Source organism: Hibiscus syriacus, unplaced genomic scaffold (assembly GCF_006381635.1).
Source record: "Hibiscus syriacus cultivar Baekdansim isolate YM2019G1 unplaced genomic scaffold, ASM638163v2 tig00112254_pilon, whole genome shotgun sequence".
Taxonomy (NCBI): domain Eukaryota; kingdom Viridiplantae; phylum Streptophyta; class Magnoliopsida; order Malvales; family Malvaceae; genus Hibiscus; species Hibiscus syriacus.
The window spans coordinates 73,154-84,853 of record NW_024063284.1 but is presented as its reverse complement, the minus strand read 5'-3'; the positions used below and the strand labels follow the sequence as shown (position 1 = coordinate 84,853).

At 34.2% G+C, this 11,700-nt stretch overlaps 1 protein-coding gene and 1 pseudogene across 1 annotated transcript; one reads left to right on the top strand and one right to left on the bottom strand.

Moving 5' to 3' along the window:
• The first annotated feature begins 2,985 nt into the window (after nt 1-2,985).
• Nucleotides 2,986-7,123, top strand: LOC120176779 (annotated as a pseudogene).
• Nucleotides 7,124-8,440: 1,317 nt separating this feature from the next.
• Nucleotides 8,441-9,964, bottom strand: LOC120176788 (major pollen allergen Lol p 11-like). The gene is made up of 2 exons (XM_039183126.1): nt 9,700-9,964; nt 8,441-8,918 (listed from the first exon to the last, which is right to left on the bottom strand). The coding sequence occupies exons 1-2, from the start codon at nt 9,851-9,853 to the stop codon at nt 8,593-8,595; spliced, it is 480 nt and encodes a 159-aa protein (XP_039039057.1). The 5' UTR covers nt 9,854-9,964; the 3' UTR covers nt 8,441-8,592.
• Between the last annotated feature and the right edge of the window lie 1,736 nt (nt 9,965-11,700).

Here is an 11,700-nt window from a genome sequence, read left to right as displayed (position 1 = left end):
AATGAAATTTAAAAGAAAATAAAGGAGGTATGCAAAAAATAGAGAGAAGGCTAGAGAGAAAAAGAAGATTTTATTCTCATATGAGAGATATATGTTTTTAGGCTTACCCTGAGAGGGTATTTATAGCTTTCAAATTCCTAAATACAAGCTAAAGATAATTCCTAAAATAGTATCTTAAATCCTAATTAAAACACTTAAACCTATTTAAACTAAAATACTTAAAACAAATATAATGTTTAAAATATTATCCTAAAACTTGACTTTAATCCAAATCCGAATTCCAGAGACGTGTGGATGATATTCGTTCTTCTAGAAGCGCTGATTGGACCTTCTAGAAACTGCCACGTCAAACCGTGTCATGCCCAGAGTCGTGCCCATGTCTCCAGCCGTGACAAAATAATAATAAAAATACAGAATGCCTTCCTTTTAGTGTAATTTCCAAAATTTGACGTCCTGCACAGAAAATGAATTAAAACGAACAAATAAGCCACAAAAACCAATGATTAAGGAGTAATTTAAAAGCAAAATATTAACTAAATTAAGCACTTATCAGTAACCCCTAGACCCGACCTGGATGTTATGACCAAATCTAGGTGGTTACATATCGTATTCAAAATTCTTTTCATATTTAAAACAACGTTAAAATCCATATAACAATATAATAAGAAATTAGCCATAAAAATTCATACGATAAACATATATGTATACGTATATCAAAAAACCGTATAAAACATATACATAACAAAATATCGGTGATACATATATATCAAGACAGTGGAAAACACGTGTCATCAAAGTATAACAAAAAGGGAATATCGAGATATACAGTGGTAAAAAATAGGAGTAATCGATCCTCCTGATACCAAGTTTGCTAGCCTACAGTCTGCTACAATCTGAAAAGGTTAAAATTTATAGATGAGCTAAAAAACTTAGTGTGCTCCTTATGGTGTATAAAAACATACAGATAAAATACTTCAGTAGAAGTTCAGTTCATCAAACATGTTTTAAAAAATGAATACTACCTTCATCCGATCACCAGAATATGTAGGTTCTCCAGAACCATACACCCACCTGTACACCCGGTAAGGGCCTTATACATATCACATAAGGACTGCGGTAAGGACTTACCATGTGCACAAAGCAGAGGAGTCTGCAGTAAGGTCTTACAAGTCATAGATTAGGCATGATATACTTTCTCCAATAATACTCTCAATGACAGTAATAAATATGTATGTATTCTAGTGAAAACAATAGTTTAATCCATTAAAACATGAAAATGTTCCACACTCAGAAATCAGATACAGTAACCAGAGATCATATCAAATATACAATAAATCAGATATTAGATAAGTGATATTCAGAAAATTAGGTATCATCTCGTAAAAATATTCAGTGTCATCATAAATCTAAAACAATTCAGATAAAAAATTTAAACAATAATGTAACACCATCAGGAAACACACATGTACCGGTTTGAGTAGTCTGATAGGGAAGCCTTCTACTCAGTCTGCCAATCACGATCAGCGGTAACGCTAGATCGAGTAACTCTCGAGGAACGTGGATCGTGTGGATCTGACGGACGAGAAGCACCGGATCTAATCGACCATCGGTCGGGTGAAACACGAGTACCAAGCTCGGTTCACAGATGTGAATGACGGAGAGTTCGATTTCGCAATGTCAGAAACTTATTCTTCCTTACCCCCTCATATGCCGACGACAATGGAGAAAAGGTGGGCACCAGTAGACTCGGGATGAAGCAAGGAACATGATGGTGCGGAGGTGTTGAAAACGGAACTACGGTCGGCGACGAAACATCGATTAAAGATTCTTGCCAAAAGTGGAAAGCTTGAACAGAGAGAAAAATGTTTCTAAATAAAGAAATTTTCTAGATTTAGGGTTATATATTCCCTAAAACGGAAAATGGTATAATTACACTATAAGTACTATTTTTAGTTGCTCTCTATATTTGAATCCGAATTAATCAAAATTTCACCTTAGTCCCTAAATTTAATTAAAATTTCAATTTAGTCATTAAATTTTTTAAAAAAAAATTAGGCCCTAATTTGGGATGTGACATTAGGTATGGTTTTTAAAGAAAAAATGGTTGAGTGACCAAAATAGGACAAAAGTGATATTTGGGGTATTAAATGTGTTATTTACCTGTTTATTTATGAATTTTTTATTTTATTACTAATCTACGTAATAATTATTTTTAAATTTAATTTTAATAATTTAAAATAATCTAATTATACGATATTATTTTTTATATATATAGTAAAAGATTTTAACAGTTAAATATATCAAATATAATATCGTATAATTAGATTATTTTAAATTATTAAAATTAAATTTAAAAATAATTATTACGTACATTATTAATAAAATAAAAAATTTCATAAATAAACACGTAAACCACACATTTAATACACCAAATATTATTTTTGTTCTGATTTGGTCAGTCAGCTATTTTTCTTTAAAAACCATATCTAACGTTATGTTCTATTTCATTTTGTTCATAAATTGTTGAAAAAAATAGAAATTTTGACTTGACATTTTAAAAAAAATCAATGATGATGTATCATTACCTTATAATGACATATCAATATTACCATTAAATTTTTAACGGTGGGTGACCAAAATGAAATCAAAACTAAACATTAGATATGATTTTGAAAAATAAAATGGATGAATGACCAAAATGAACAAAAGTGATAGTTGGGTACTAAACTTGTAGTTTACCCTATTTAAAATAAAAAAAAATCATAAAAAATTAAGACTATCGCGTGTCCCAAACTTAACGGTTTATTTGTTTCATTCTTAACCGAAAAATAGAGAAGGAAAGACGATAAAAGGAAATTCACGCCCGAAAATCGCCGGATTACCAACTTTAACTGTAAATGGCGCGGGGAAAATGAATTAAGCCTTGCCTTCTTCCTGTATTTAAAGACGGGAGAAAAGAGGAACTATCAGGCTGAGCTCCTCCCTTCGAATCCTTAAGCTCCTCGTTTCGAAACTAATATACACATTTTAGTTTCGACAAGGGGTTTAAGCTATTTGTTCTATCGGATTAGTTTCTTTTAATTTCCATTTTTCTTTTGGATTTTAAGGAAAGAAGGAGGATCATCTCATAAATAAATTCAAAAAACGATAGAATTAATGGCTGGAATAATGAATAAGTTGAAGAAACTCGACGCCTACCCTAAGATCAACGAAGATTTCTATAGCCGTACACTTTCCGGTGGCATTATCACTATTGTCTCCTCCGTTGTTATGCTCTTGCTCTTCTTTTCCGAGCTCCGTAAGTTTCTTCTCTATGCTCAATTATGTGGATCTCTCTTTTTTTTTGAATTTATATCTACATTGGAATTGAATTATTTGAATTTTTTTTCTTGTCTTGGTTGCAGAACTATATCTTCATGCTCGACTGAAACAAAGCTTGTGGTTGACACTTCAAAAGGGGAAACTCTACGCATCAACGTATTGTCATCTGTTAATCCGACTTTATTTTAAGATTTTTCTTTCAGCTTTCCCCTATGGCCTTAAATATCACATAAAATTTTCTGAAAATTTTTCTTACTTTTGCAAGATTTCCTGAAGATTCTTCCATGGTTCTTCTTCATGTTTTACTGTAAATTGTTTTTATATGTTCTGAATTAGCCTATTGTGAATTATGAGAATGGATATAACCATCTATTATATTTCACATTTCGTACTGTTTCTTAAGGTCCTTTTGGATTTGAAAATGCAGTTTGATATCACATTTCCTCATCTTGCGTGCTCAATCCTAAGCGTTGATGCAATGGACGTAAGTGGAGAACAACACCTTGATGTGGTATGTATTGCGAGTAGTTATGCCTTTTTATTCTAAACTGATGAATTTCTCTTCAACATCAAGTGTTGTAAAGGGAATTTTCTAATCTACTCGCGCGCTCTTCTCTCTAAGGGCACATAGATGAGTTTTCATATGCAATATGGGCAGAAGTTTATGTGCATGCTCATAGAAGTTACCTTTTTCCATGCATATTGCTGCTAAAATGGTTCAATTGTTGCTGCTAAACATTTATCTTTATAAACATGCAGAAACATGATATATTCAAGAAACGGGTAGATGCACATGGCAATGTTATAGAATCAAGAAAAGATGGAATTGGTGCTCCCAAGGTTTGCTATATGGATATATTTGCTTGAAGTTGTTTTCACAGTTGCATTTTAGAAAAAAAGAATCTGAGTAGCCACACATTCAGCTCTTTTCCCCTTTCTTTCTGCTCATTTTTGTTCCTCTTCACACAGATTGAAAAGCCTTTACAGAGGCATGGTGGCAGGCTCGAGCGAAATGAGAAGTATTGTGGTTCATGTTATGGTGCAGAAGAGGTATGCTTCATCCATAGTTCTCTGTGATATAAGTCAATCCATTGGGTTCTAGATTTTACTGAATACGATGGATCTTTGACTTGTTTCTTATGTCCCAATATTTTCTTTATCCCAAGAGGATTGTAATTTTGTCATCGTATGCTAACATAATGCACTCATTTGATTTAGAAGCATTAATTCACCTTTGTTCTTTTGTCTTTTGGCTATTCCCTAAATTTCTTCTGTTTTGGTTGCATTTTATTCTGGAGTTGATGTGGTCAGTGCTTAGGTAGTGAATAATCATTGAAAACAGTCCGGTTACAAGAATGACTATCTTCCTGCTCCAGGCATGGTGTACTTTTCCTCCCTGAGCATTCTTTTTTCGTTCAATATTGCAGGCTGCTGATGATTGTTGCAACTCCTGTGAGGAAGTTCGCCATGCATACAAAAAGAGAGGTTGGGGTTTGCCATACCTTGATTTGATCGACCAGGTCTGGCTGCATAAGAGCTTAAGTATCAGATTTAATGACACACACAGATGTATGCGCTCAGATAGGAAATGCTGTTTTTGCCTTTAGCATCTTTGATGTTGATAGTCCTGCCTGTACTTCATTGTTTTTGTTTTCATAGCTACTTAGATATATTGAATTTCCTTTTCCCTTCCTAATAATGCCTATTTGGTATTGACCGTTTGTATATCCAACTCCCATAGAGGTTCTATTTGAATGCCAGCTGTCACGGTGGCAAGGGGAATAGTTATTTGCCTTTGCTAATATGCCAGTGCAGCGGTGTATGCTTTTCTCTGTTTAGTAGTTAATTGCTTTCTGGTTGGCCTATCTACAGACTTTGTCTGTTCCCCCTTTAATATTAATTTGGTTTTTAACCCAGTTGGCCTACACGTTTTACTGTAACCCTGGTTTATGCTTTTTGATTTATGCTTTGTTGTTTCTGTTGTTCAGTGCAAGAGAGAGGGTTTTCTTCAGAAGATTAAGGATGAAGAAGGTGAGGGGTGTAATATATATGGCTCTTTAGAAGTCAATAAGGTGGCTGGGAATTTTCATTTTGCACCTGGGAAAAGCTTTCAAGCAATCAGATGTTCATGTACATGACTTTCTGGCAGTTCAAGATGACAGTTATAATGTAAGATGAATGCCAGCCCTTTTGTTTCCATTCTTTGTGTATATTAGCATGTCTTTTCTGAAAATGATTATCTGATGTTACCATGCTTCATGAATATTTGATATAGCTGAGTCACAAGATCAATAAATTAGCTTTCGGAGATTACTTCCCTGGGGCCATGAATCCTCTTGATAGGTGCTTGCTAACTTTCACTTGATCATTTTTACCTTGTCCATGTACAAGAGCTAGTTGTTGACATATTTTATATTTATCTTGACCTTATCTTATTTCTTCTAAAATTAGTGCTCAATGGACACAAGAACAACCAAGTGGGATGTTCCAGTACTTTATCAAGGTTGGTTTTCTGCATGAATTCATTTTTTGTTAGTTACTTTGAGGAATTTTCAATGTACTTTCTATCTTGTAGGTTGTACCGACGGTGTACACAGATGCGAGTGGACACACTATCCAGTCTAATCAGGTGTGGTTAAAAAACTTGCTGAAAGATTCAATTCTATCCTTTTCATTTGGTTAAAATGATTAATGCATGGGAGATTGTTTTCGACAGTTCTCCGTAACAGAGCATTTTAAGGGTGCAGAAACAGGCCAGCTTCAATCCCTTCCTGCAGTTTACTTCTTTTACGACCTTTCTCCTATCAAGGTTGGTTTCTCCTATGCTTTTGTTTTTATGCAACTTCTTTGTCTGAAATAAACATTTGATGTCGTAGTGATGCCACATCACTTTCAATGTTGTTCTAAATGTTAGCTAGAATCCGGACCGTTCTCTCTAGTTGTTTCATTTGATCCCCGACTCTTCTCTGAGCTTCTTTTCAACTTCATTTTGCAGGTGACTTTCACGGAGCAGCATGTCTCATTCTTGCATTTCCTAACAAATGTTTGTGCTATTGTTGGAGGTAAGGAGCCTTTTCCTTTTTTTTCCGTATTCGGATTATTTGATCAACTTCGAACGAGGCAAGCACCCAACATCTCTCCCATATTCAACTTCCGAAATCTATAAATTACACCTTCCCAAGTTCATGTTTACTTTTATTTAATTCGAGAAAGCTTCAACCCCAAAAATAAGGCTTTGTCGATGAAAATATATGGAAACCTTTAAGACAGATATGCCCTTCTCAAGGACTTTATGCCCTTCACAATGACTTGATTGGATTGGAGTTGTTGATTATTTGTTCCCATTTCTTCTCCAGGTGTTTTTTCAGTTTCGGGAATGATAGACTCTTTCATATACCATGGTCAAAAGGCAATCAAGAAGAAGATTCAACTTGGCAAACTCAGTTAATGATCAAATAGAGTAACATGAGATTGCTGCAGTTTCTTGTTCCCGGTAACAGGTGTTTGACGAAAATTCGAACCGACAGAAGACCACACCAACGTATGTACACCTCTTTATTCGATTTCTTGCTAATCATAAATGAAAATTTTGTGTTATTATATAGTTCAATATTAATAGTTAGTATTAAACAATCATTGGATTATATATTCACCCTTTATATTTTTTGTGTTTTTTTTTGGGTGATTTTCAGGTAAATTTATTCATAGATCGGAACGCTTGTTCGATTTGGATTTCAAAGAAGATTGTATGTACTTTCAAACAAGATCTTTTGGTTCGGATTAATGTAATTTTGTTTGTATTATTGACCCATGAATAAAATAATATTTAGATTTAATTATAAAGTAAATATTAATATTTTTATATTTTAATGTTTAATGAACAATAATTCAATATAAAAAATTAAGAAGACGACTTAAGTTTGTAAAGGGAACAAACTATAGAAAACTTTAACTTCATCACATAAAAGCATTTTATATTGAAATTTGATGATAGGTGTCATTGATCTCCAAATGTCCAACAAATTTAGAAATTGTATGCTGATAGCATGGGCTTCAACATTATTAAGGACCTGAAAATGTTAATAATTTTCCATTTTTAAAATTCAAAATTTAGATTCTAATTTATTTTAAAACCTAGACTCTATAAAATATAAATAATTAAATTTATTAAATATGTTTATCAAATTAACAATAAACTCGATTTTTGTGCTTAATATTTAGGTGTAATTTTAATTTTTTATAATTACAGTTTTTTTATAGATTTTTAGAGATTTCTTAAAGATTACATATTTAATTTTTATAAAATATTTAGAAATTTATAATTTTTTGAAATTTTTATTATTTTTATACTTTTTTGTTAAAGAGAAACCAAATTGCATATTTTTAAACTACCAAAGACCCAAGTGATATTTATAATATTTATAATCCAATTTGTTTAAATTATTCAAATAGTAAAACTCATTCGATTTGAATTTTAAAAAATTTAGAAAATAAATTTAGAAAATCAAATAACTGAATTAATTATTGTAAGATAGGGAAAAATTATAGTTGGATATTACCATTTTCTGTCATTTCCGTCTCTCTTTTTCTTCCTTTTTGTTGGTGGGGGAGTTGGATCCTTTTTTTTTTCCCCTTCTTTTTTGTTGGTGGGGGAGTTGGATATAACTTTTGCAGTTTCAAACGTGATCGAATGAAGGACAGTTGTTAAGGGTGAATTAACTTTTTTATTCGACCACTTTGAATATTTTCCAAATTATCATCTTTTTATATACGGTGTCTAACGAAATCGAAATAATGTCTTTAAATGTCATTTCATCAATTAATTTTGAAATAATCCGTCTTTATATGTCGTTTCATCAATTATTTATATTGTTTATCAAGTTATCACTAGTCACTTGCATGTGATATTATGTATATTTGATATTGTTCTAAATATATTTATTACTAATGCAATCGATATACCTATTTAAAAAAGATAGAATATTTATTTTTCTATTATAAATAATTAGAACTAATATAATTTAAATAATTATGGTTTTTTTTTAAAATTTGAGAATAAAAATTTGAATAAAAGCGAAATGACCAAACTAAAACCTATCCAAATTTATAAAATAAAATAAAAGGCCAAAAAGAAATAGAATATTCATATTAGAATTTTAAAGAAAACAATAAGTCCTGAAAACAGGGGACACAAAGACACACTTGATAATAACGAATAGCAGACAACACATACATATGTCAACTTGTAAATTAGACTCGTAATCGCAATTTCTAGTTATCTTCCTCCAGGTACAACTTCATAACCTCAGCACAACCAGCTTCAGGCTCGTTGACCATGAACCCCATAGCATTGGCAAAACGGGTGTTTGATGCAATGCCATTGAAGTTGGTCAAGATCACGCGAGCACGTTCACGCCCTGGTGTCATTTGAGCACACTTGGGCTGCGAGCTCTTTACAAGAACAGCATCACAGACCTCATCTAAATGATCCTCAGAGACACTGATCTTGTATAGGCCTGTTGAGTCCGTGTATCCTTCCCTCTCGTACACGACTTCACCGGTCTTCCTTTCGGAACAAACCAACTTAACCTTGGCACCTACAGAGCACATCATCAGTGAACCAAAATTCCAGAACTAAATGCAAAAAATGCACCATTAATTGCCCCAAGTGGTAACATCATATAGCCTTGTACTCAAATCTTACTAAAACTGGATCCAACCACCAAAAATACAACTGTAAATTAGACAATGAAAACACAAAGGCTTCCATCTCCATGAGGCACCATTCTTGGCTTAGTACTAATGTTACTTCAATTCTTCATTTTCCGTAAAATATCGGTATTTATAACAAGGGTGGATCGAGGGGACAGATAGAGACGGCCGCTCTCCTCAAGAATTTCAAATTTTCATATCGTTTAGATACTTTTTTATATTTTCTATTTATATATGTTTTAAATCATGCGTCCGTCCTTATATCTGAAACTCACACTGAATTATATGCTTGACATAAAGTTATGGGCAATGCTATCATTTTGAAAACCAAACCCTTTTCTTTCAATTACAACTTCGAATCAATCTTCTCTCGGTTGTCAAAATTTAGGTTAAAAAAATATAATTTTGCTGTTGCTAGTCAACTTAACACTAATAACTTTTTAGGTTTTAGTAGTGAAAAGGATCAATTAACCACTAGTTCAAAAACATGGTTATTCCATTATCTTTAGGTTTCAAACATAACCCTAATTTCTTTACACTCGTGAAACTCAAAACTACTTCATAAATCTACAAGTTCACAAAGTAAAAGGGAAAAACGGATCCAACAATGTGAGGAACAGAACAAACAAAAACATAGAAAAAGGCATATAGGAATGGGGAAAGTACCGGCCATGTTTGTAGTCTTTGGGGTTTCAAACCCAGCACGGCATAGGTCACAGTAAACTTGACCTTGAACCATCAATGGATTCTTCACCATGCGTGTACCACTAACCAGAGATGGAACCACGCATAGAGCGATGAACAACAATATTTTCGCCATTTTTCTTCCTTTTCTGAAGGGGTCTCCTCTAGAGAATGTGATGGAAGAATTGGGGAGAAGGGATGGAGATTGAAGATGATAAAGTGGATTGATATCAGCAAATTAAACAACAACAAAAAATGTGGGGAAAAGGAAAAATGGAAACTTGGTAAACCGCGTAAGAGCGTATTCGTGTGCGGTGGATATAAGATGATAAAAGTTGCCGTTTTTGCATGGCGCCATTGGCAAGTAAAAGGGGTGGTGGTGATTTGGTAAATAGTGAAGGGAGTTGAAGGGTGTTTTGGTAAATGGGTGAGGTGAGGGTGATGGTGTGGCGAGTTTTTATTGGTAGAGTGAATAGAAGAGCAGAGATGAAGAGCGTAGAGGATTGAAGTGGGGACGAGGAGGTTGTGCAAAGCGTTGGGGGATTGGCATTACGCCATTACTTCATTCATTATTTTCCTACGGCCAATCACGCATGTAAAGCAAAAAGGGTGAAATTCTTGAAAAATTATCGGTGATCGTATATTTATTGATCTAACATCGGTTAAATTATATTTCTCGATATAACATCGGTCAGATTATATTTCTCGATCTAACACCCGTAGCAGTAAAGCACGCCTCTTGAACCGCGCTATATGCTGATTTAACGTCACGTGGGGTATAGCGCGCCCCCTGTACCGCGCTATACTCTGACATAGATTACACGTGGGTATAACGCGCCCCCTGATCCGCGCTATACGTCACGTAGGGGTATAACGCGAATCAAGGGTCGCGTTATACCTGATTATCTGACACGTGGGGTATAGTGCGGTACAGGGCGCGCTATACCTTTAATTACCCACCCCTCCACACCCCAATTCTCCCTATAAATACCCCATCCTCAATCACTTTCATCACACCAAATTCTCTCAATTTCTCTCAAATACTCTCTCTGTTTAAGGTATATTTTATAATATTTTTAATATTATGTATTTAATTTATTTAAGTATTTTACTTTATTTAATATTTTACTAATATAATTCTTTTGCAGATATATAATGGAAGACAGTCTACTTCGCTTGGATAAAAATCATATATCTCGACACTTTGCTGATACGGTAACATTTTAACGTTTTAATTTAATTTAAATTATTAGTAATAATTAGTTGATTTATTTAATGCATGATTATTAGATTAAGAATTAATTTTTGTAATTATTTATTTTTAGGAGAATGACCGTGTATTAGATCCTTTTATTAGGAATCTTAAGTTAGTGATACCTAGCCGTGTCTTGCCGTATTTAGTAGAGGCTGGATTTGGTTACATAAGTAGATATCAAGGTCACTGTAAGATAGAACCATACCTTATTTCTGCCTTAGTAGAGCGGTGGAGGCCGGAAACCCACACATTCCATCTTCCGTGCGGAGAGTGCACAATCACGCTTGAGGATGTTTCTATGCACCTGGGGCTTCCAGTGGATGGAGATGTGATATCAGGGATAGCTTCCGATTCTTGGACTACTTTGTGTCGGGATAATCTAGGACGTGTCCCGAAAAGTTTTATCGGAGGTAGGATACCGTTAAATTGGTTAGATGCCAATTTTCGGGAGTTGAGCGCAGATGCCTCTGAGGATGAGGTTAAGATGTATGCACGGGCATGCATATTGCAGTTGATAGGAGGGTTGCTGATGCCGGACAAATCGCTCAACCTAGTTCACTGCATGTGGTTGCGACATATTAGCGACTTTCGTCTCGCCGGATCATTCAGTTGGGGCTCGACAGTTTTGGCTTTGTTGTACAGGGAGATGTGTGGAGCCACTGACTACAGGCGTAATGTTATCGGCGGATGTCTCCTACTGCTGCAGTCTTGGGCATGGTATCGATTGC

Coding starts and splice junctions, on each gene's coding strand:
- LOC120176788 (XM_039183126.1), bottom strand. CDS start 9,853: ATGGCGAAAATATTGTTGTTCATCGCTCTATGCGTGGTTCCATCTCTG. Junction 8,919..9,699: donor AAAGACTACAAACATGGCCG/GTACTTTCCCCA, acceptor TGTGCTCTGTAG/GTGCCAAGGTTAAGTTGGTT.